This window comes from Cololabis saira, chromosome 11, assembly GCF_033807715.1.
Source record: "Cololabis saira isolate AMF1-May2022 chromosome 11, fColSai1.1, whole genome shotgun sequence".
Classification (NCBI taxonomy): domain Eukaryota; kingdom Metazoa; phylum Chordata; class Actinopteri; order Beloniformes; family Belonidae; genus Cololabis; species Cololabis saira.
In genome coordinates, this window is record NC_084597.1 from 29,805,163 (window position 1) to 29,832,385 (window position 27,223).

Here is a 27,223-nt window from a genome sequence, read left to right on the forward strand (position 1 = left end):
ATAATATGTTGAGTAAAATGTGGGGTTTCCATTATTTGAAAACCAATATTTTATGATTTCTTACATCCACCCCGAAAACTGTATTGATTGTTTTCTGTATAAATTACAATATAAATATTGTGTTAATATAATATCCTGGCTCAGATGAAAGGGATGTTAGAATGCGTCATGACAGCTACTGTTTCTATGGTCACAGTAAATAATGATTATAGTAACTATTATTAAATGTAAATTAGTGTGGTTCACTGATCATCTGTTTTCATTTGAATTTTCTTTTAATTAACCATATTAATGGTATTTAAAAAAAGAAAATATCACAAAATATTTCAGTAGAACAGTCTGCACCACACAGACCATCGCTGGGCTCGTCACTTCGTCACTACCAGAAATATAACATCCCCAGCCCATCCACATGCCCAACATGCTTGATGGCCCATATGCTTTCAAAAAATATAAATGTAATTCTTTTTTATTCAATTACAAAAATGCAAGGTGAGAAAACCTACCAAAAAAAAAAAAAAAAAGAATATTCGGTGAGATCACCATTTGCCTCCAAAGGTACATTGATTCCAAATCCTCCTTCAGAAAATTAGGAAGTTTATAGGATCACAGTCAGGTATAATGAATTAATTATACCAAACAGGTGCTGATAGTCATTCATTTCATATGTGGGTTGAAAACCCACTAACTGATACAGAAAGAGCTGTGTATGAGACTTAAGTGAGTGAGAACAGCCACAATCAATTATCAAAGTGAGTTTTCAGCAGTTTCAATGCACAAGTCATACGACATGGAAAGACTGAGCACTGAGCACAGCAACAAGACACGAGGTAGTTATACTGCATCAGCAAGGTCTCTCCCAGACTAAGATTTCAAAGCAGATGGGGGCTGTCAAGATATGCTGTTCAAGCTCTTTTGATGAAGCACAAAGAAATGGGGAACATCGAGCACCATAGATGCAGAGGTCAGCCAAGGAACCGTAATACGGTAGATGAAAGACACGTCATGCTTACTTTCCTTTGAAATCTGAAGGTGTTGGGCAATACCATCAGCTCAGAATCAGCAGAAATCAGCAGAAATCAGCTAATGGGACACTAGTATACCCATTTTTCAGGATAAAACAAGAACAAGGAATCCTGGAAGTGACATGACCCCATCAGAACCCTGATATCAATATCATTTACCTGTTGAGGTTCTTCAGAACTATGTGCTGGTGTACCTAAAATAACTGAAGCCAGTTTAAGGGCAAAAGGTGTTCACACCATATATGGGTTTGATTATTAATTTTGTTAAAAAGGCTTTTCATATACAGTATGATTATGGACCATATACCTTTTGGCTTCAGACGTTTGACTGGGCTCAGTAATGCGCAAAATTATTACTCTTTCTTTATTCACTACAGCAGTTAATTATCAGACAGTTATCATGCAGCTGAACTTGCATTTCATGTTTGTCTGCACTATCAGCCAAGCCAGTTAAATGTGTCCTTCTACTGTATCTTCTAGTTCACAACTCAAATTTTCCTTCAGGTATTATTAATTTAGATTCAGATTCAGATGACTGAATCTGATGACTGAATGTTAAAAGCTACTCAGGAGCATTTCAGGTGTGTAATGTAATATAATGCGATGTGATGTACTGCATCCCGATTCTTTGAACATTTTAATGATGTGTTTTTATATGATAATGATATGCTATGTGTTTTTTTTTTGTTTTTAGGTTAAACCTGTTTAATACAAGTCTTCCTACTAACATAAACTCAGATGGATACCTTCATATTCACTAACGAGACCTTACTGTGCAGGGGAATAATATGCTTTATTTACATTGAAATAAAGGCTCATAATAAAGAAAGAACAAGACTGTCATAACTGAAGTGTTTTATCCAATTTTACAATAAACTATAATTAAATGAGTTGGTCTTGAATATAAAACTTGCTACTCAGTGCAACAACACGGACAGTGGTGTCTTACCTCATGTTGCCTGCACTAGTGGGGACCTTCCAGCCCTTGATCTGACTGAGTTCAGGGTCAGCCACATCTATAAGCAAGGGTAGGCGGGGCATCCAGACGCTCATCTCCAGCTGCGCGCTTAGAAAACTGTACGTGAAGTTGAGCATCACTCGGCTCTTTCCTTTTGTCTCCTTTCCATTGACGAACACATAGTCACACCGCTCTGACACCTGAAGAGTCAAGAGAGATAAGAGACAGGAGTAGAAGAGAGGAAAAAAAAACATTACATACACTCACACATTGAAATTAGCTTTAAACCATAAATTGCGAATGTAATGTTTCCATGAAATATTCTCATCTGGGCTGCTTCTACTCTTCTGTTTGGTCAAAAAGCTCTAAAGGTGGAAAGATTTGGCGTTGCTTCACTAATATCTTCAGTGTCAAGTCTGCTCAGTTTCTCTCTTCATGCGTGCGTGTTCATTTGTCCGTTGTTTGTTTGTGTGCAGCACACTACAGTATTTGAGCAAGTGATGTGTCTTGGGGCCAACTTGGCAGATGGAACTCTGCAAAGACACAAACCTGTTTCATCCAACCAGATAACAAAACGATCAGAAAAAATTCATCACCAGCTGGATGAAGCACAACTCCAATTAGTTATCAAAGATTTTTCTTAGATGCATCTCCAACGTAAAGAAAACTAAATGCAACAGGGATATTAGAAGGATCTGTTGTTATCCTCAAAGCAATATGATTCCTTATCGTTTTCCAAACTTAAAAACCCAGATCTATTTAACAATCTTGCATTGAATTTAGTATAAAACCACTTCCATTTTAATTGTTAATTTCAACACATGTCTTCAGTAGTTAGAATGGCTCCTTTTATAACAATCCAGTAACAAGAAAACTGTCATCTGTCTCCACTTGCTCGCATATAATTTGGCAGCTTTGCTCTCAAATGATGTCAGATCAGTCGTTCTCTCTGAGGAACGGAACTGACAGCTTGGTGTTTGTCAGTCCTTTCCTCCTCCCACCATTTCTTCTTTCTTGTTCTCTCTTGCTCTTTTACTCTCTCAATCTGTTCTGTGCTACAGTCTTACAGCACCTACCTGTTCCATCTTCCTGTAATTAGAACAGGCTGGGATTCAAAGAGGGTGATATCAAAGTTGGGGAACCACCCAGATTTCACTTGATATTCTTTTGCTCTTTTCATTTTTTTTAAGTTATCCCTGTCAGGACATCTTTTAATGTTGAACAATATCCAACCAAACTGTATCTATCACCAGACTAACATTAAGGGTGCTTTCACACCTTTCCCCCTAAAGATCGGTTCGTTTGGTATATGTGAACACAGCAATTGCGCTCGGATGTGGGACAAGACAAGCAAGCCGAGATCGCCTAGGAGAGGTGGTCTCGGCTCACTTCCATTCGAGACCTGAGGGGTATTCCAGGAAGCAGGTTCAACAAATTCCGAGTTTAAACCTGAACTCTGAGTTGACTTAACCTGAGATAGCAAAGTCGGAGTTTTCGGTTCCAGAACAGCGGATTTGAGTTAGTTCAATCGACTCTGAGTTTGTTAAGCTCGAGTTAAAAAGCCATCATCAGTAGAGCCCTGAAACAAGGATTCACCATGGCAACCGGCGACAACAAAAGAGCGACATACTTTTTCTTTTTTCTTTTTAAACTTTATTTAACATTTCAATTTACAAAATCCCTTTGAGGAAACATTAATTTGCATCTGAAGATCCACATACTTCACGCCACTGGAGTTAGAAGTTGTCAATACGTGCGTATGGCGAGTATGAGAGCATATTTCAGAAAAAAAACACGAAACACGACGATAGAAATGGCGTGCGGGGAAAGTTGCTGCAGTCAATGTGTAAGTTTGAATGCAGTATTCATTTAACATTTAAGTGTTTCTCAATCCTGGTCCTCGTGGGCCTCTGTCCTGCATGTTTTAGATGTTTCCCTGCACCAACACACCTGATTCTAATTAAAGGTCCTCATTAGCTTGTCATCAAGGTCTGCACAACTCTGTTGATGACACAGGTACTTTTATCATGGTGTGCTGAAGCAGGGAAACATCTAAAACATGCAGGACAGGGGCCCATGAGGAACAGGATTGAGAAAGCACACTGTCTTATAGTATTACAGATGAAAGCAGTGGTGGAATGGTATTGCATGACATTTTATTGTCATTTAGATCAGGGGCAGCTGCCACACCTCGGCTTCAGGGGAAAATGTTTATTTTTTATTTTTTTTAATGCATTTATGGAATTACTCGGTGTCTATTTGTATTGATTTATGCTATTACTTAATACATATAAAATAACTACAAATGCATATCAGAAATACATGATGGAATTCACTAGGTATTATCTTTCCCAACACTCATTTGAACCGCTACAGACGGTTGCCTTGTGAAAAACAAACGCCACAAACGAAAAACAAAACAACTGTCGTTTTAGCCCCTGAATCTGAACAAAACAAACGGGCCACAGGTCTGAAAGCACCCTAAGTTTATATGGACAACATGTTGAGTGTGTCTGCTGACTGATTTAGCAGTCATTATTTAGATGAAGACAGCACAAAGAAACCTTTCAAATTTGAGCTCTTTGGCTACTCCCTTAGGGGTGGAGATAAAGTCACTTGCACAACATTGTCAAAGACTTACTTTTGTTTGGTCGCTTGCTCGATCATTCTGTCAATTTCCTTTCCATAAGTGCTTTCTTGAGTCAGTCACCTCATGCCAAAACGTCCACTGTAGCTATGTGAGCAAGCATAAAAGTTATCCCGCCAGGACTGGAGTCTAAAAGTTACTTTTGCTGGTTTTTGCTTATAGCAGGGACAGAAGACTGCGACAGCTTTACAAACAGTCCTTCAAATTCACCTCCTAAGACCTGGTGCAATTTTGTTTCTTTTTGTTTTTGGCCCCTTTTGTAAAATTTTATATTATGATATAGACAAAAATGTGTAATGCCTATATGCGTATTCCAGGTCTTAGAAGGTTAAACTGAAGCTGATCTTTTGATTCCAACAAGAGTCCTTTGTGTGGATTTTAGTACGAAGTGGTGGAGAAGATCCATCCATCCATTCATTCATTCATTTTCTATTCCTGTGTTACAGGCAAGCAAATGCAGGTGGGCTAAAACTGTTACGGTTTCACCTCCACCCATTCCCTCTAATTCTATCCCTCCACACCAACCGGTCTGTCCCACGCATAGACATATATAAAGGCTAGATGACTCGTCCGCGCTGCTGCGACGTCGTCACAAGGCAGCCATCTTGCCACAGGAGAACTCGCTCACTTTAACATTGTGTTTAATGGTGCTTGTACTGCAAAACAACCATAACTTGCTCAATTCTCAACAGATTTTAAAACCGTTTGGTTTGTTATGAACGTCAGAGATGTATGCATACTTGTGAATAACTATAAACATTGAAAAACGCACTTTTATATGAAAATAACCAAAACAGATAGCTATGACATGGTATTTATATTAAATCAATATTTCCATAGTATTCTTAGTAACATTTATATTTACATTATAACATATATACATATATATTATTACCATATAACATGTATATATATATATATATATATATATATATATATATACTAGGGGTGTAACGATACACTAATCTCACGATACGGTACGATACACGATATTGAGGTCACGATAACGATACGATACGATATTATAGCAGTATCTTTTTAACAACCTTGAATGAGGAACATATGACTGGAAAAAAAAAAATGTATTTGAAAGACACAAAATACAAAACAATACTGTGCGTTTGCCCTATTGTTACAGTTTGTAATGCTTTATAACTGTTTAAGTTTTAAAGAGAAAGCCAGGCCAACCATTTTCCACAAACTGAACTAAAACTAAATGTCAGGTTTGCATTATGCATCTTCAGTTTCATACAATACAAATATTTTGCCACAAACTGAATAGTTTCTCTCATGTATGATTTGACTTTTTTCTTTTCCAGAAATTTAACAACTAAAATTAAGTAAATAAATACATACAATTTGACATAATAAAAAATATTGATTCATGCTCACCTTATAAGTGTAAGAGGAGATTTATTTTTGTTAAGAAGGTTATTTTGGTAATTCAGGGTTCATTATTTTATAAATATATTCTTTATATTCTGATGTAAATCAAGGACTATAATCAGTTTATCTGCAGTGCTAGTCTGTTTTAGATTGGGCGGAGTGATACGCCACAGTACGGCACTAGCTGCTGTGTTGACGTTCTAAAATCCTACACTGTTGAGGGGACAGTAAAGTACTCTCGATCTCTGAAGAAGTTTTCCCCGACCCGAAAAAGGTTTAATTTAATAAGGTAAGGCTTAACTCTACACCAGACTTAAAGGTTCAGAGCTCAAAACCCTAAAAGTCCGTGATCGGGACCGCAAAACGGAACTAGTTTCTGCTGAGCGGAGGAAGATTTTGATCCGCGGGTCGAGCCGCGGTCGTCACGCGTGCTCGGATGCGCGTTTCTAGTCGTCAACACAATAGATTAATATTAATAACCCAATATCGCGATACACTTTGTCACCTCCACGACACGTTTCGTGACGTTTTTGTATCGCGAAATTTCGTGGCACAATATATTGTTACACCCCTAATATACACCATGTTATAGCTATCTGTTTCTGGTTATTTTCATATATATGTAGTATGCAGTGTCATAACTACATCTCTGACGTTCATAACAAACCAAACTGTTAGAAAATCTGTTGAGAATTGAGCAAGTTAAGGTTGTTTAAGCAGTACAGGCACCATTAAACACAATGTTAAAGTGAGCGAGTTCTCCTGTGGCAAGATGGCCGCCTTGTGACGACGTCGCTCTCCATTGGCAGCAGCGCGGACGAGTCATCTAGCCTTTATATATGTCTATGGTCCCACGCCCACAGCATGTGGACCGCATGCTCTCGCTGCAGGTGACATGAGTTGTGGGTGATTAGGGAAGGAGCTTCCAGACAGGTCCAGCACAGCTGCAGCCACTCTCCTCATCAGATCCCTCTGCCTACTTAGACCCTGGTTCTTCAGTCATTCATCGCCAGATCTGTGCATGTCACATATATAGCCAGCCGTTTGTATGCTGACACTCTTGAGGCTATCTTTAGTGATTTCTTTGATAACTACCTCTTTTGTTTACTCTAGAGTTTTTCTCCTACCCGTTGTGCTGAGTTCTAGTTGGACTGCCAGCCAACCTACTCCACTCCTTCACCCTCTGGTCACCCCAGCCTGCCTTAGATCCAGCCCACCAGGCCTCAACTGTTTTTTTCCCCCCAAACCGCAATAAAGGCCCTTCCGGGCATTAAACTCCACCTCTGCCTTCCTGTGTCGTGCACTTGTGTCCAACGCCTACTGAGACCTAACAAAACTAAAGTTTATGTGAAAGACCGTTTGCAAACCAGCAGCAACTACCCTTCTCTATGGCATATGAAGTGGAAAATACTGCATGCCATGGCAGTTCATTTAGTTCAGTTCAGTTAGATAACATGTGTGAGGGGGAAAAAAAACCATTATGTTTAAATAAGAGTGAGAAATGTTCAGAAAAAATAGATTTTAAGAATAGAATGTCCTTTTTTCCAAATGTCCTTTCTTTATCATCAGAAAGTACAGGTGGCCTTTTAGCAAAAAATGGTAGTGTTAATAATAGTTATCAGTGAAAGTGAAGTATGATTGCCTGCAGTTCAATATGCCTCTTCAAATTTGATGAACAGTCTTTTTAGTAGTTTTTATCATTTTACAAAAAAAGTAATATTTCCCTGCATGCCTTTTTAAAAAAAAACGTATCCCTTAATTTACAATGGTTATATGCAAATTGGAAAAATAAAACCTTTGAAGGTTTCTTTTCTCTTTAAATAGCTGGATGGCTTTTTTTTTTTTAGACCGGTGTTCCCCGATCCAGGTCCTTAGGCAACACTGCCCTGAACGTGTTGGGTTTATTTTTGTACTCCAATTCACCTGATTCAAATAACCGGCTCATTAACAGACTGGTACAGACCATGACAACGTTCATCAGGTTGTTAAACACTGCTTAAAACTGTGAATGATCTAATAATTTAGATGAATCTGTGCAGAATTATGGGAAATTATGAGAAATACATAATCAGCAATAATATTTTTCAATATGTGTAAAGTGGTATAAATTTAATTGAAAATAATAAAAGCATTACAGTTTTACAAGTGCATCATGATACTGGATGGTATTGTCAGAACATTATCTGTGAGACACAAAGTTACCAAAGGAATTAAAAAGAAAGAGAGAGATATGCAAGACTTTAACAATCAGCCTTCTAGAGAATGAGCTCAAATAATCTACTTTACTTCTCACCCTTTACCCTCACCTCTTTCTTGTTCTCTGCCCGTTTCACCTCAAAGCTTTCAAACCATCTCTAACTTTCAATCTCCAGGTTTGCTCAATTTTGTCTTTACACTCCAGGTCCTTCAGTATCTCCTCTTAAAAAAGGCATTGTAGATGATAGCCATGAAGATTGAAGTGAGATCTTTTGCTGGTGACCTCTTCTGTGCCACATAAAGAATGCAGCACCTGACTGATCTCTGTGACATCTTTTATCGCCATCAGTCCTTTGTGGAAACGCTCACAAATCAATGCCAAACCTCTGTGGAACTTTTACAACTGATAATGATGACACTTCACAAATCAGTTAAGGGATCATTATTTCATTCATACATGAATGAATTAATGACTAAAAGTTAACTGATTCAATCTGAATGAGAGTCCACACAGCTATGTAGTACTGCGCTGGGGCATTTACCAAGGGCACATTTTTGTTAACTCACTTTCTTACTTAATTTATATTAATGATTACCTAAGATTATCTATTATTTCTTTAAGATTCTTGCACACAGCAAAATATATGTGTATGAGCAATTGTGTATATTCTAAACGTATAAAAACATACCAGTGCGAGCCCCACTGATTTATTGGATGCAGCTCAAAAAACATTTTTTTTAATCAGAAACATCCAACAAAGTTCCAGTGAAAATGGATGATGCACTTGCACCAACCAATGGCTTCAATGGTAATCATTTTTACGATGTAATAAAGAAGACATTAAATTACATTCAAACCCTGCTCATTCTTGTTTATTTTCTATTGTATAGTTAAAAAAAAGATTTTTATTTTTTTTTTACACTTAGTTGTTCTCATGATTTGGGGTTTCTGTTCGTCCTTGTTCTCTTGTCTTTGTTCTTCCACTTACTCTTTCATATCGACAAAGGTTTTTATTTGTTTGTGTGGTTTAACATTCTTCGTTGATTATCCCCATCCTAATTATCTCCACCTGAATCTTATCAATTTGCTTGGATGTGTTTATATATCCGTCTGTTTTTCCTCTTTTCCTTGCTCATCAATCATCATCAAGTCCATTGTTGAGCTCATTTTCCATTTGCGAATGCACCCAAAATGTTGCATTAGTAAAATAATTCTCTGAAAGATTGGCATAAAAATCCACTAATTGTATTGATCTGCAGTCTTTTTCTAAGTGTATTTGCATTTGATTTTCAAGTAACATAATCTTAGACAGCCTTTAAATGTATTTGACTGCAACACAACGAACATGGTAAAACCGGCTAGATTATTATAGAAATTTAGGAGAAAAATAACTGAAAGATGATAAGCCAAAGGAAAACTGTCCATCATACTTACATTGGATAATTGATATGGTCCACTACTGACAGGCTGCCAGTACATTACACTGATAAAACTGCCGGACAATTATACCACCTCGGAATCAGTAATTATAATTATAAATCACGAGTTGAATCCAAAAACATCCAGGAAACCTATGCAGGCACATGGAGAACACTGTCCAAAAAATACCCAAAAAAACCTGCAAGAGTGACCCAAAACCTTTCTTAAATGTATAACACGACAATTGCGCTTATTGCTTTAATGGAAAAAGGCAGCCCTTGCGATCCAAGCTAGTGTTTATTTTTCACATACACACAGAAAAAGCTGAGCAAAAGCAGATTAATAAAGAAAAAGAAAAAAAATGAAAAGAGGTTATGTAAAAGCAGCCCCTGAGAATGCATGTTCTCAACTAACCTTGATAACCTGTTCATCTGTTGACTTGCACTCCACCGACTCAGTGACATCTGACACGGCTCCATCTGTCCCCACCGTGACCACCTTCACTGGAACGGCTACTGTTCGGCCGGTTAGGACAGCCGTGTTAAGGATCTCAGTGTCCTGTGAAAACAACAAGTCACGCAGACATTAGTACACAGTGATTTTTCCACTGACTGGTTTTGCAGTCAATAGACTCATCCATGTAGTGTCATTAGAGAGGCAGTGTAGGTTAGCTTATGCATGACTTTAATAAGCAGAGCTGGAGGATTTCTGGTGGAACTTTAAAGCTTTAAAAGTCTCAAGTTTTAAGCCAGTCTTTTGTTCAATGGGGGAAAAAAAACATTGCTAACAAATCACGGGGAAGGTCTTGTTCTAGTATATGAAATCAAAGAGCAGAAACAAAGTAACATTTCTGCGTGTTTAGTTGGAGACTTGTGCTTTCATTTTTATGAGGGAGGAGTGGAGGATGCAAATGCAAGTAGATGACGTTGGCGGGGCTAAAAAATAAAGATCTTTGATAATAAACTGAAAGCACTGCAGCACAGGTGACCCTGAAGATAAACAAAACTAAGCACCAGTAAAAAGGAACAAAATGACAAAGATCACAACTGACGAGCAGGGAAAAGGGGAAAGATGTATGTACTTCAGAGGGTGGAAGGTCACAGTCTGGTCTGTCTGCACTTGGAACTACAGATTACTTGTCTACTGATGGCCACACAACTAAGCAGGCAGCCTGTCATATACTCAAAAATGTATTTAATTATACATAAAATAACCATTCCTGACCATGGGTTCCTCTGGAAAAAGGGTTTATAGTGATTACTTTTAGAAGGCTCTATCTTTATAACGTAGCATCCATCCATTATCTATACCTGCTATATCCTTTGCAGGGTCACGGGGGTCTGCTGGAGTCTATCCCAGCTCATTTCAGGCGAGAGGCAGGGGTTCACCCTGGACAGGTCGCCAGTCCATCGCAGTATAAAACTTAGGGAACCCTAAACCAGTGTTTCTCAATCCTGGTCCTCGTGGGCCGCTGTCCTGCACCTTTTAGATGTTTCCATGCACCAACACACCTGATTCTAATTAAAGGTCCTCATTAGCTTGTCATCAAGGTCTGCACAACTCTGTTGATGACACAGGTACTTGTATCACGGTGTGTTGAAGCAGGGAAGCATCTAAAACATGCAGGACAGGGGCCCACGATGGATACAAAAGAGTGTTTATGTGACTTTTCACTTAAAGGCCTGGGGCCTCATTTATAAAACTCGCTTGCGCACAAAACAGGGCTTGAAAGATGCGCACGCCATCTTCTACGCAAAGGTTGGGATTTAAAAAGAAAAAACTAACCGAAAAATGTGTGTATCTTTAAGCCAACCCTGACCCTAGCGCACAAACATTTTGAAGATATAGGGAACTGGCGACGCAGGCGGTGAGGTGGTGAAATGAAGCCAGATTCATGTCATACTTTTAATGTCATCACATATCAGACTTATAGATCCATGTACACCCAAGCCGGTGTTCTGCCGAGGTGTCCTACCTCGGCAGAAAATACTACCGTACGATCCCTGTTTCTTTTATCTCAGTTTCTTTTTTTTTCAAAGGCTTTTTCATGCAAATAGACGATTTAACAGCAGGAAGTCAGAAAGTGCTTCACATATATCTATGTGTACGACGCTTTGGCGGAAGAAAAAAAAAGTAAAATCACGCTTCCACATAGATATTGGCAGGTAGGATGATTTGACAGATGAAAATACCCTGTCAGATCACGCTTCCACATAGACCACGCTTCCACATAGACATCAACATTTATCTATGTGGAAGCGTGATCTGACAGGGTATTTTCATCTGTCAAATCATCCTACCTGCACGGCGTGTCCGCGGTGCAGGACACGCCGTGCCGGTGTCGTGCCAAAAAGTGATTGCCTGCCAGAATCTGATTTCTCCCCTGAAAATGGGTCTTCTTACCTGCCAAAAATTGATTGAAGGCCAAATATAGTTAATGAAAGGTTGTTTCTACCTAAATATGATTTGATCTCATTCTTGAGCTTCATAATCTGAAAATCTGACGTTTCAGCGCTATCGCTCAACGGGCTGCTGTGCGCGCTCCATCGGCCAGAAATCAGATTCTGGCAGGCAACTCACTCGCTTTATTTTTGTTAGTGATGCCACTACTGTGATCACCAAATAATGTGGTTTTCCTGGCCTCCACCTTATCCACAACATCTCGATCTCAGTCTCCGTGAAATTTAGTGGCACGGTTGCCTAGCTCGACACGTCTCATTCATCCTGACGCACAGCAGAAACAGGCTGCAGGAAGCCGCTACGCATGCTCAGCAGGCTCATTTATATGCAAATACAATCATCATGTAGTTTGCATTCACCATTTATGGTAAAAAGTGGGCGTGCAGAGGACAGGGGTATGAGGCGAATTCACCTGCGCAACCTTCCAGCTGGAATGTGATTTATAAAGCGAACATTGCGTGCAAGTGTGCGTGCACACGTTTTTATAAATCCGGATTTCTTTTTGTGCCCGCCATTTTCGGCTTTTGGGTTTACGTGCACTTTTAGTATGGATCCTACACACTCTTTTATAAATGAGGCCCCTGAAGTAGTTAGGTTTACTATATTGCTGCCAGTCAAAGATTAAACAGAAAAAAAGGAAAATAGCAAATTGCCAAAAAATGATTGACACTTCTACTAACAACACTTCAAAATAAATCCGGTTTAGTATGATTGCATAATATGCATTACAATCATACCAGAACCAAACAAGGTCTTAGTTTTCTCATCAAGTGTTAAATCACCAATTCATCCAGCTCTGGAGGTCTGATGAGTTCTTCTTTTCCTTTTCCTCCTTCTTCTCCTTCCTTTCCTTTTTGAATGTGTAGTTTTCAGATCCAACATATGCTGTTTAGTATTAATTTAATTTAGTATGCTAAAATACTTTCCATTCAAATTAAACTGCCTCTGCAAGCAGGGTTTGACTATTTTTTGAATAATTTTTTTTATTTTTATTTTTATTTTTATCCCCGATTTTTTCCCATTTTTTTTTATCACCAAGTGCTTCTACCAAAATCAGTCCTGGCCATTGCTCTCCCTCTACCAGCCCCGGGAGGGCCATACTGAGTTCAAGTCTCCTTCTTAACTGAGGAGTGAGCAGGGCGCTTCTTTTCATGAGACAGGGTGGGGCTTCTCTGGCCAGACGTAACGCGTGGAAGGATCATGTAATTCTGGCCAGATCCTCCCCACCCCATCTGGCGCCCCGGCTGGCCAGAGAGGGCAGTGTATAGCCCAGGACTTTTGCATGTTTTTTTGAGGGTAGCTCACATTAGCTACCCAATGGAACATGCAAATTCCACACAGAAACGCCCTTTCGCCAGTGTGGGTGCTGAAGTCATGGGGGAACCAAGCCTCCAGGGTTTGACTATTAAAATCAGTCCCTTTTAATAAAGGGTTCGAGGTGAAGTTGGATGACACGACGTCACCTGAGTTCTTTACTGGTATTTAACAGAACAAACGTCTTGCACAGGATGAAAACAAAACAATGACATGTTCTGCCAAATTGAAGTCATTTCTGAGATATCACCAGATGAGGGTGAAAGCCTTACATAAGAGCAGGAGGAAGTTGATAATGAGCTCAATTAAGGAATGGTCTGCTAATCCTTGAGCTCTCAGTGTGTAGATCGTGTCGAAGATTTGCTATAACATCAGATCCATCTCATTATTATTTTCAATAAAAGACTGCTAAGAGCCTAGATCTCTTCTAGTTGCAATTTGTATGCCACATCTTCTGCCTCTCTGCTGTCTTGATTTCTTTTCCATTTTACCTCTGGGATAAAAAGAAGCAAGTGTTCATGCAACACTATAGATAAGCAGTAGAGATTTGGTAAATTGAATAGCATGAATTGAAATTAAGACTAAGTATAAGCTGGTCATGAATATATATATATATATATATATATATATATATATATATATATATATATATATATATATATATATATATCCATCTATGTATACATCCACCCATCATCTATACCCTCTTTATCCTATGCAGGGTCATGGCGGTCTGCTGGAACCTATCCCAGCTAATTTTGAGGCGAGAGGCAGGGGTACACTGGACAGGTCGCCAGTCCATCGCAGGGCATATATATATATATATATAAAATTCTGATCCAGGGCATTTCATACAAATCTAAATGTAGGAGAGTATTTTCTTTCGAACATCTGTGAATTTGCGTCTCCTGCCATCAAGGAAGCATCATCTGTGCCAAGAAGTTAGGAAGCACAGGAGAAAAACTGTATTCTGCCAAATGGGAGCGTTTTAATAATAACAAAATCATAATACTTCTGATAATGTTCTATTTCAGCATGACATATCAAGCTGTGGGATTCACAAATGAGCTCCACATATATGTTGAGATAAGAAAAAAAACAAGAAAAATCTTACTTTTCTCTAAGATTGTCATTCCATTTACATTTAGATAGATACAGTAGATATACTTATACTATTTTACGCATAGTGGATGATATTAACTCAGGCCCTGACCACCTGAGACCTTCATGAATCCATCCAACATCCTTATCATTTTGTAATAGAAATAATCACTCAATTTATATTCTGTGAAACTTAAGGACAGAGCTTGAGTGACGCATGAGGCACAAAAGGGGGTCTGTGTTTTTTCCGTGAATTCCACCTACCTCTCACTGGGTGTCACTTTGTTAACTAATATCCTCCTGGGGCTATGAATATGTGAAATGCATGTCCTATTTGTGAACCCTATTCAAACATGATGGGAGAAAAAACAATCATGTTGCTAAAAGACTATTTTATAAGCTAATGAGAATGTATACTTTATGAACACCTACCTACAAATCTATAAGCATGCAAACAGATTATATTCAAGACGCGTAAGCATAAACATACTTGATGCCCATCTGAAAAACAGAAGCAGCATTTATTAACCACCCCGTGTTGCAGTTCAGAGCGCAGGGCAAGAAAAGAGAAAAAAGACGATGAGAGACAGGAGAATCGATACAAGGCCATTACGCTTCTGTGCAGCTGGGTACAAGGGTGGAGTGTGTGGGGGATGATATGGTTGAGGATGAATCATGTATTTGCTAGCAAACAACCTACAGAGGTGCTGCTCAAAGAATGGTTATTGTATGTCTGTGTGTGACACCAAGCTCAAAGAAAAAGTCTGGTGTTGTTTCACATCTCTAAGCAAGACATTCATGAGATCTGGGGCCTCATTTATAAAGCTTGCGTGCGCACAAAACAGGGCTTGAAAGATGCGCACGCCATCTTCTACGCAAAGGTTGGGATTTAAAAAAATAAAACTAACGGGAAAATGTGCGTATCTTTACACAAACCTCGATACTAGCGCACAAACATTTTGAAGATATGGGGAACTGGCGACGCATGTGGTGAGGTGGTGAAATGAAGCCAGATTCATGTCATACTTTTAATGTCATCACATGTCAGACTTATAATATAATAGCGCTGATCGTGTCCCTCTGTGTTTGAAGCACAGCGTCAGTCAGTCGGCCACTTCTAGCTGTGTCATGCGCTCAGATTGCTCTGGTCGACCAATCAGAAGAAGGGGCGGGGCTAATTCAGGCCAATGAAGGTCAAGTACTCAAAACCGAGTCTGATGACACCACCCACGACTCTCTATGTCAAACCATTCAAAAGTAATAGCAGAAAGTAGGAACTATCAAATATGGACCAATCAGATGAAGGCTTTTTGGCGTCTAGCGTCGCCACGGTTTTGACTGAGAAAAGTAATGTGCGTCGTTGCAGGATCGAGACGCACATTTTGATGTATAACACACCTGGGTGCACGTTACGGTTCGGGTGAAGAAACGGTCGAAGGAATGGCATAAATTGCGCCAAAAGTACACGATTAATTCAAAATGGCCGACTTCCTGTTCGGTTTCGGCCATGGCTCCAAGAGACTTTTCTTTAAGTTGCGACATGATACAGGTTTGTACCGATTCTCATGCATGTATGTAAAACTGGATTGTGGGGCTTGAGGCACAAAGTTTTCTAGGGGGCGCTGTTGAGCCATTAGGCCACGCACATTAATGCAAACCAAGAAATATCAAATTTTTTGCCAGGCCTGGCTTGTGTGCAAAATTTGGTGACTTTTGGGGCACGTTTAGGGGGTCAAAAAGGCCCTCAGTTCGTGAGAAGAAAAATGAGAAAAAAATAAATTCCTACAAATACAATAGGGCCTTCACACTATAAGTGCGGGCCCTAATTGTAGCTCTTCCAGAATGAATTAATGAAACAAGATATTGCCAAAATCCATCCAAAATGAAACCATATATGATGATTAAGAGAAGAATAACAAACCACCTAGGAAGGGTGAATGAGGTCTCCTGCATTGCTACAGAAGAGCCTGTAAAGCACAAACAGGTCGTTAGAGGAGTGGCAAGATGATAAATAAGGACAAACCTCATACATTTATTCACAAGGATCAAAGGCAGAGAAACACCTACCTAAGATTTGCTTAGATTAAACCTTGGCCCCAACCTCTACTTAACATTGGCTAACAATTTATTATTCAGTGAGTAACCATGTGCCTCAGACCCACAAACCCAGATAGCTACAGTTACTCGCTAACCGGACGAGGTTGTAAGCCAGCTCAGAATTACTGCACTGTTAACCAAAAGCCCTTGTGAATAGGATTTATACTACCACTCCAGTTCAGTTCATATCAATTATCAAAGAAAGAAAAAAATAATAATTATATTCCCTCCAGGACCTGTACTTCCCCTGCCACTCACCAACATCAGAGCATCTCAGTGTTCAGATAAAATAAAAGCAAAAGCAATGGAATCAACACCTCCGAGGATTGTTTTTTTTTTCTTTTTCCTTCCACTTTTTTGAAAGAGCGATGGAACAGCAGGGGAGAGCTATGTTCATACAATATAATCTTTTTGCAGTTATGGCTTGGGAAAAAAGGAACAGCAGCCAAGTTTTTCAGTATTCTGATGTTGGAGTCAGAGAGGAGCTGAAACAAAGTGCTGATAACTGAAGTCACAATGAATGCGACTCAGCAGGCAAAAAGCGAGGGATTCACGAGTGAGAAAGATGTCAGTCAGCGGGTGCAGCTGATGAAACTTACCAAATTAATGGGTTTGAGATCAATTTTAATTCAGGATGTTGAAAAAATGTCTAATTAGTCATCTACAGATACTGTGTACTAAGTGGAAAAAAGAAATATTTATTGATATTTCTTAGGAATTAGTTAAACAATCAGCACATGTGTCTCTACTTACTTATCTACTAAACTAATAAATGTACACGTAAAGAGTTGAGGGCAGGTCGGGGGCATTCGGCCATGATCAAGAGTAAGAAATACCATTATTGATTATCAAATCAGTTCCTAGAGTGATTTATACTCTTCTCATTAATTACATATTGATTTATTACTTGTTGGTGTGGGAAATCTGTTGGAATTCGCTATTGTGTACTCTGAGCTGTAAATACTTTTGTGTGAGATAAAATATTGAGCCCTTGTTGTTTTCGCTGCCACATAATTTCTGAGTCTAAAGTTAGAAGAAGGAATGGTAAAGTCGGAAGTGATAAATCGGCTGTCCTCAGTAAAGCCTGTCCATATTTTGTGGACATGGCCTGAGTTTCTGGAGGTCATTTGATTAGCAGGGGGTAAAAAATAAAACAAACAAAAAAAATAAAGGGGGAGTGGATCTGTGTCTTTCTGCTGAACACATGATGTGCTCAGTTTGAGTTCTTGTTCCGTGTGAGTTCTTGGAGTTCTTACTCTTTCCCTGCAATTTTACTTCATGCTCACAGTCAAGATACACTCACAAAATGACATAACACTTACTCTGATCTCAGACCAACTGCTGTGGGGAAGTTAAACTTAAGCTATAATTGATGAAAATAAGTTTGTTTACAGTATTCTTAAGCAGCATATGTTTGCTTCTTTTTTAAATCTATGCAGACTACATTTAAACTCATGTCTGCAGTTTTTCAGATTCAAAATCTGCAAAAATATGTGCGGGTACTGGCAATGTTTTCAAACACATTTAGTTCAAATGAAAGCCCAATGTTAAGGTGTATTTTTATCAGATAACATGAGGCCAAATAATTTTGTGATATATCACTGACACAATTAGCACCACAATCCATCAGTGTGAATTGTGTGATGAGATCAAATTGTTGAAATCCTCTGTAAAAAATGAAACGTGCAGAAACAAATCACCAGTGATCAATAAATTGCAATCAAGGATTATCAACTGAATTAGCAATGAGCAACAGAGGTATAACATATGCGGTAGCAGCCTTCGGCCAGACCTGCAGGCAAGCCACAGGTGAAGACGAAGATGGATGTTCTGAAATGTTCAATTTGATACAAATAAGGGATAATTTTATGGTATCTAAAAGGTATTTCTGAACCGCTGGGTATTGTAAACTTGCAAAATAAACAGGATTTGTGTCTGAAAGCAGCATTGGGCAGGATGGGTACTGACAGCCCGTATTCATGAAAAACCCAGACACGAGGTGGTGCTGCGTAACGTCAATGTTGGTAGTGGTTTGCTACAAATATGTTTGTGGCGCAAGTTAGCAACAAAGGTAAGATGAATCTCTTGGAGATAAACAAATATTGACAAATGTTCTGAAGATCAGTGTGGATGTGATGAGCATTAGCTGGCTATGTTTGCTAATTAGAGCATGATCTAGGTTATTCAGATTTTAACGACAGATAATAAATGCAAAACTCTTTGAGTGACTGTGGTGACACTTGCTACAACCAAAGTGTTTCACCATAGACTGAATATGTTTGTTCTATGAGGTAAATATGTGTTCTGCAGCTAATATAATATATATTTTTAATTCTGACAGAATGGGAGTAAAGTGATGGATACACAATAGTGTTAACCCCTTAGGTGAGAGTTATTGGGTACATTTACATAAACCCAACAGTCAATTAAAATTATGTTATTGTTTTTTTTTTATAGGATTATGAATTTTCTTTCTTGTTGTTTGCCTTGTGGCTGACAGCACAGAAACGAGGAAAGAGCGGAAAGGGATGTATGACCACAAACTAGGGCAGAACTAGGACATCAAAAACCAAATAAATACATATGTTTTAGCCTTAGAATAACAAAAAAAGAGTATGTATTCATATTTAGATTGCAGTACCAACAAGTTTAAATACATTTACTTTAACTGCCATCTTTAAGAATCTTTAACATATAATCTTATTATCAATAAGATGATTCACAAAAGATTATTAACAACCTATTTTCACAACTGATTAATGTTTTTTTTTACGTTTTTTTTTTCTCTATTGATTTGTTTTCCTACTTTTATGAATATATTACAGGTGATTTGTGTTGGTTGGAAAGTTATTCCAAATGAAATACAGAAGTCATTTTAAGAGGAACTTTAAATGTAATGCAGTTTTTGCAAGTAACAGCCTCTACAGCCTCAATTGGGCTCCAAATGTAAGTATGTATGTCTGAGAAAAACAAATGAAAACTAAAAGTAAAGCAAAGAGTTTTAAATTTAAATGAATGGCACTGACAGTGTTTGTCTGGGCAAATTTTCCATGTTTTTAATTCACTGTCTGCTGTTGTCTCTCCTGCAGCATAATATGATCTGGTCTGGGGATGGGAAACAAGCTTAAAATAAGGCTCGGTGCACCAGGAGTGAAAGCAAAATACAGAATTAATGTAGTTGAACTGCACAGGAGACAGACAGAGCAGTAATTTAGAGGCCCGTACATACACAAGAGGATTTAATTAAATAAGCTATATGGGGCATTATGTTTGCATGCAGATGGCTTATGCTCCCTTGAGAACACTTAGCATGCCACTGGATAACCTCACTGCACACTCTATTAGTGTTCTGTCAGTCCATTTCCAAATTCTGTTCTGACAGTGAGACAAGGTGATTGATGGCTGGCCTGTCCTGATGCCACAGCAGCCCCACGTGTAAATCATACTTATGAGAATCTTTCTCTATTGGACTCATTTTGGCACAGGTACAATGCACAGGACATTGCTTGTATGGAGTATGTAAGCAGCTAAATCAAATATTAATATTAGCAAATGTTGATACCACTTAATTTAATCATACGTGTTTGGTGTAAAAACATGTACAAATTCAACATTTTATGGAACAACAAAATTTTACTTTTTCACCGTGCAATTATTTGAGAATAAAGCCAAAAACCCACATGTTAGGTATTACAGTAAGTGTCCCCATGATTCAATAGCTTGTAGAACCACCTTCCGCAGTAATAACTTGATAACTTATAGTCATTTCTTTTATCAGTCTCTCAAATTTGATTGATTTGATTGAATTTGATTGATTGAGTTTGGCCCATTCCTCTTTATAGTTTACAAAGGAATTTGATAATTTGCTTATGTACAGCTATCCCAAATTCTTGCCACAGTATTTCACTTGGGCTGAAATCCTGAATTTGACAAGGCCATTCAAACTCTTCATTTTTCAGCCAATCTAATGTTTCAGCTCATTGTCCTGCTGCACTACACGATTCAAGCCAAGGTATAGGTCTTGGACAGATTGCCTTATAGTTGCTTCTGTAATATTCTGCTACATAGAAGAGTTAATGGTCATCTCAGCAGATGCAAGGTGCCCAATACCAGTGGCTGTAAAACAACTCAAAATAATTACCTCTACTCTGATGTGCTTGACCATTGATATGAGAGGTTTCTGCTGAAATGCTGTGTTTTTTGCCAAACATGGCAATGGGTGTCATAGCCAGGGGTGCACAAAAGCCAGTACTCGAGGGCCTGTCTACTGCACATTAGGGCTGCAGTGATCAAATATATTGGTAATTGATTATTTTATTAATATTCAAATATTATTATTAAAAACAACTAATTTGTTTCCTTTCAAGAAAAAAATGACATTTATTTACATATTATGCAAACTAGTAAACTGTGATATAAATCTGAGATATAAAAATAGATAAAATTGTTTCCCACTTATTTTTTTTTAAGTATCAGAAATGAAAAAAGAAATCATTTTTAAACACTGCCTTTTAAAAATTGTGCAACTTCACATTTAGAACCAATACGATTAGACAGAAATGCCTGGCTGTTTACCGGGATTGGAACAAGATTCTTACACAATGTGGACCGGGACCTTAATTATTCATTTAAAATGATCCCACACATTTGACATCTTTTGTCTCTTCCTCTTTTTAGTTTTGCTTTGCTGTATTTGCTCATTGTCGCTGTCACTGTTTTCCGTCCCGGGCCAGCAACTGTACAGCAAAACTTTTCTTGGTTTGCATTAATGGGCGTGGCAAGATGGCTCAACAGCGCCCCCTAGAAAACTTTGTGCCTCAAGCCCCACAATACGGTTTGGCGTACATGCACCAAAATCGGTACACACCTGTATCATGTTGCAACTTAAAGAAAAGTCTCTTTGGGCCATGGTCGAAACCCAACAGGAAGTCAGCCATTTTGAATGAATCGTGTAATTTTGGCGCAATTTATCCCATTCCTTTGGCAGTTAATAGGGCCCGAATCGTAACGTACACCCAGGTGTGTTATACATCAAAATGCGCGTCTCTCCTGCGACGACGCGCCTTACTTTTCTCATTCAAAAGCGTTACCGTGGCGACGCTAGATGCCAAAAAGTGCGCCCCCTCTTCATTTGATTGGTCCATATTTGATAGTTCCCCAAAAGTCACCAAATTTTTCACGCAAGCCAGGCCTGGCAATAAATTTTATATTTCATGATGCATTAATGGGCGTGGCCTAATGGCTCAACAGCGCCCCCTAGAAAACTTGTGCCCCAAGCCCCACAATACGGTTTGACGTACATGCACGAAAATCGGTACAAACCTGTATCATGTCGCAACCATATTTGATAGTTCCTACTTTCTGCCATAACTTTTGAATGGTTTAATATAAAGAGTCGTGGGTGGTGTCATCGGACTCGGTTTTGAGTCCTTGAACATAATTGGTGCAAATTAGCCCCGCCCCTTTTTCTGATTGGTCAATATTTGATAGTCCCTATTCTCTGCCATAACTTTTGAACGGGTTGTGATAAAGACATGTGGGTGCTGTCATCGGACTCAGTATTGAGTACTTGACTTTCATTGGCCTGAATTAGCCCCGCCCCTTCTTCTGATTGGTCAATATTTGATAGTCCCTATTTTCTGACATAACTTTTGAATGGTTTGACATAGAGAGTCGTGGGTGGTGTCATCGGACTCGGTTTTGACTCCTTCACCTTAATTCGAGCAAATTAGCCCCACCCCTTCTTCTGATTGGTCGATACGTGATTTTTCCGATTTTCTGCAATAACTTTTGAATGGTTTGACATAAAGACTCGTGGGTGGTGTCATCGGACTCGGTTTTCAGTCCTTGAACATAATTGGTGCAAATTAGCCCCGCCCCTTCATCTGATTGGTCGATATCTGATAGTTCATACTTTCTGCCATAACTTTTGAATGGTTTGGTATAGAGAGTCGTGGGTGGTGTCATCTGCTAAATGTCCAGGCCTGAACACATCTAAATGCAAGTCATACCAGCGCTTCCACTGCAGCACGCCTGAACGTGCACAAGGGTGCGAGGGCCCGTTCATTGCTGCTTGCAGCTTTAATTACCATTGCTATTGTCGGTCCCTCTTGGCATTACCTGTATGTTAAAAGCAGGCTAAGCATTCTGGATGATGTCATGTTTGTCAAAATTGATCAAAACATAAACAACACATGACTCCTACCAGAGAAATGCCCCGTCACAAAAAACAACAGCAAAAAGCACAAGATTAAACACCCAGGATGTTTAAATTAATTAGCTTATCTATGACCACATATATTGAAAAAAGTCTATGCTAAATTTTGTGTTAATTGCCACAATTATAATGATAAAGAACTGTGATCACAAAGCTAATGATGTTGAGCTTGACATAGTTAGTTTCAGAGGCAATGAATAAAATGCTAATGATAGCATTTGGGGTTTACTGTAAAGCGCTAAGGGAGCCACACTGGCTGTCTCTTCTAATAAGAGAACAGAGAGACACAGCACTGCAAGAGAGAGATCAAAAATACATGGGAGGATGCAGGAAAAGTGGCGCACTCTCAGCTAGCAGGTCCTCCACTGTCTTTTGAGCTGGTTAATGAAATACTTTCATGGTTTCTCTTCCCATCTGTCTTGTAAGTTCCAGGTTGCTTTCGTTACAATTCACTCCTAAAATGCTCTCTAAATCTTTCTCTGAAATTTGAACAACAATAGTTTTAGCAAACAATATACAAACACTTGTCACCGATTTATCCTTTTAAAGTTTGTCAACTTCATAATATGACAGTTATGTAAACATAAAAGCCCTGACAAACACACCCACAGTACTGCCAACAGCCTGCAACTGTATAGACATGTAACAAATACATAAAAGGCCCCACATAAGGTTAGTTTCTTATTCAGTTGTTACTTTTTAATCATTTCAGTTTTTTAGGGTCTTTTAAATTTATTTAAGAGATTTCAAACTGGGTAAGTTATAAAATGAAGCAGAGAGCCAGGGGGAGTTAAACTCGAGAAGATACAGCTTTACAACCTTTCATCTGAACGTGTCATGTTATCTCTTATTAAATCACCGCAAAAAAGGCATCCTTTTGAAGCCAGCTGAAATCCTTACATGTTTCTGATGCAAATCAACTTTTTGCTCACAAATATTCCAATATTAAATGTCAATGCCCAGTAAAAGCATCACCCTCTTATTCGCACTTTCTGAAAATAGTGATGCATCAAATACTTCAGCTAAAAAGGAAACTTTGAAAAGTGTAAGTATCCAATTCCAACAGTAGAATACTTTTTTTTTATAAGAACAATTTCCATTTAGGCAGAAGAAACAATTAGTTGTATTGACAATGATGTTCTTGTTGTTTTTGTTTTTAGTACCGTTGTTTTTTCAGGATTGGCAACTAGCATTGTAAAACATTCAGCCAAGTAACACAAGTCACAATATTGTAAGTCACTGACTCAACTCCGAAACAAATTGCTCTGTTGTACTTGAAAAAAAAACCTGTTGTGAAACAATGAGCTTTTTCTGTTGCTGCAAGACGAATATCAAGAACGGATCTTTCTAGCTTTTTCTTTTTAACAATGACTGTGAACACATACGTTCAAAACTCTAAGAAAGCACCCTCCAGTAACTACAGTATCTGAAAGCTTTCCTAAACATGCCAAACTAAGAATGTTTTCCTCCCGTACTTGCTTTTGTACTTCCTCAGACGTGCCCCATCATTTTCCTTTAGTCTTTGTGATCTTTTCACACTCTTTTTCTCCCTCATGGTTCCATAAACACAGATGTCACAATTTCAGTCAGTTACTTTAGAGTATAACTTCAGCAGTTGTCAAATTTAAATGACAAAGAGGAAAAAGAAAAACAAGTTCTGCATTTCATGTTTAGTAGACAGGTACGGTGTGTGTCAGTGTGCATGTGTGTGCTCCTCTGCGGGAGGGTAGGACAGAAGTGATGAGCGAAAAAGCGAGATGAGAGTTTTACCAAGCAGGGCTGACACACATTCTGCACACAGACTAGTACTACTTAATGCCTATACTTTTCTGAGGAAAAGATTAAGATTTTTGTTAATTTCTACCGTTCTGTCGAAACAGACTGTTTGACACTGGAAAAACTATGCCATATACGCTCAAAGCGTATGCACCCTGCATAAGTACAGTGCACTTGATTAATAATGTAAAAAATACTGCATTGAGGCTATTAATTTTAATACTCTGGGGCTGGTCCAGGTCAGAGCACCAGTTGACCACAAGTGACTTGACGCCGAGGTCAGAAAATTGCAGAATTGCAGAGAGGCTGATCGTGCTCAATCACGTTGTTTCAGACTTGATCGAAATCGGACATTGTATCCCGATTAGGGATCAGATACCGGTATATATTTTATTCTCATTATTTTCATCAGCGCATCAAACAGACTATGTAAAAGAAAAAGTTAAATAACTGGTGTATCAACAAGCAAAGGGTCCATGTAATTTTCCACGACAATGCTGTTAATATGGAGACAGGGATTAAAGCAAAAAAAATATTTTTGACTGAAAAAAATGTTTCATGCCAGTTCATATTCCCGCTGCACCACACTTTAAGAATGACCTTTTTCTGCCGTGCAGTCGCTTCCCAAAGGTTTCAAGTAAAAAAGTTAAATGCTGTATTAGCCCTTCTGTTTTCTAATACAGCATTTAAGGTGTAATAAGACTTTAACCAACACTATTTAAATACTCGAGACCAATAGCATTTTATAGGAGGAAGGTGTTTTTGAGCAATTTTATTATTGTTAGTTTGCTTTTAATTTATCGTCCACATCAGTTGGTGCAGTCCTCTCATTAAAGCCTTTGGCCTGTTCTCCTAGATCTGAGTCGACCTGGTAAACTCGCACTTCTTCATCCAGTTGACCAGCTGCTCTGATCTCACTGCACTTGGCAAGGCTTTGGGCAAGGTGATGAAACATCCAGGACTGTTTCATCAATGATGGTGTTAATGCAGACAAAGAGATGATGATGTTATTGTTGAGAGGAATGTTTTTCTAAATCACATGGCGTCAACATCCCCCGTGGGCCTTCGCAATGCTTTGTTTTAATTAAACAGTGGGATTCCCCTGGTCCGCACCAGTTCTAAATTTCGCTGCTAGGCGCCAGCCGAGGCGACTAGGGTCGCCACCCATCCCTTGAAATACGGAATTGTTACGTAATTGGGAATTAAAAGCTGCGTTCCGTATTGAACCAATACAGACACATATTATGCTCTAATTTATTGATGTCATAATCTACATGTGAAGGTCGGAAAAGTTGAATATGTCGCAAAACTTCATTCGTAGTAAATTCAACTAAAGGTGAAACAAATATATAATTTCCCACTACATTTAAAGTAAGATACTTCAAGCCTTTATTTGTTATAATTTTTGTGATCATGGCTCAGTTTATGAAAACCCCAAATAAAAAATCTCAAAAAATTGGAATATTTTATGAAATCAATAAACAATTCAACCATCAAAATTATAACAAATAAAGGTTTAACATGTGTTGCTTTGTATGTATTGAGACTATGTTAGATATTAGTTTCACCTTTTAAATTTAAATTTAAAATTTAAACCATATTCTAATGTTCCGACCTTCACCTGTAGGTTATATTCTACATCTGGGCTGATGTGGACATACAAGCATAGGAGACTATTTCAGTTACTGGTACGGTTGTCTGTCTGTACAGTCGTGCAAGTTCAATGCTATTAAGGCACTTTAAACTTTAAATCAAAGCATTTTGTTTTTTCATATAAAATAAACACATTTCTATGCAGTTTAGAAGTTTTGGGGATGTTCCTTTTTTTGGCGCCTGCGCTGCTGAAATCGGGCGTTCCTTATTTTTATTTCTGAAAGGTGGCAGCCCTAGGGGGGACCAGCCGGGGGGCCCACGCGAACGGGTCCCCGGCGGGCACCGCAGCTGGGGAGATCCGCGAGAAGGGCCCGGCGCGCGTCCAGAGTCGCCGCCGCCATCCGCCGTACCCGATCCCCCCCACCGGTCCGCCTTCCGCGCGGCGCCGGACACCGCCCCGCAGAAAAGACCCCCGCCCGACGACGCGCGAACGCCGCTGGACGAAGGCCCCACAAGGCGGGCCGGACAACCGCGCCTCCGGGGAGAGGAGGGCGACGGGGCGACTGCTCCCCCAGCCGCGGCTCGAGCCCAGCCCCGCTTCGCACCCCAGCCCGACCGACCCAGCCCTTAGAGCCAATCCTTATCCCGAAGTTACGGATCTGATTCGCCGATTTCCCTTACTGATCCAACACCGCCTCCTCTGCTCTGATTGGCTAATCCAAGGCTCTGGCAGTTTTATTGGTTTACAACAGTGTCAGTTTAATGCCTAACATGATTTAATTGGATAGTCTTAAACTATACCACAACAAAACTCACATGCAAAGGTTTTTTTTTTTTTTTTTTTTCCTCTCATTTTCCAATTGACGGAAATCCGTCCAGAGACGGAGAACTTTAATCCCTGTATGGAGAACACTATGGGTGAGTTGGGGGTGTGGAGTTTGGACTGTGTCACGTAAAGTGAGTTCAATAAAGTTGTTTGCTTGTGGTGATCTGCGCATGCCCACAGGAGTGTTACAGCGGAGGCAAATAAATA

At 39.1% G+C, this 27,223-nt stretch overlaps 1 protein-coding gene across 1 annotated transcript in view; it reads right to left on the reverse strand.

Annotated features, from left to right (window-relative positions):
- The window catches only part of si:dkey-112m2.1 (transmembrane protein 132C), a 282,047-nt gene that overhangs the window by 20,438 nt on the left and 234,386 nt on the right, over positions 1–27,223 (reverse strand). Inside the window, exons 6-7 of the mRNA XM_061734330.1 lie at positions 10,047–10,190; positions 1,975–2,183 (exon numbers count right to left, since the gene is read on the reverse strand). Of these exons, the coding sequence (XP_061590314.1) occupies positions 1,975–2,183; positions 10,047–10,190 (353 nt within the window). The remainder of the gene's footprint in view (positions 1–1,974; positions 2,184–10,046; positions 10,191–27,223) is intronic.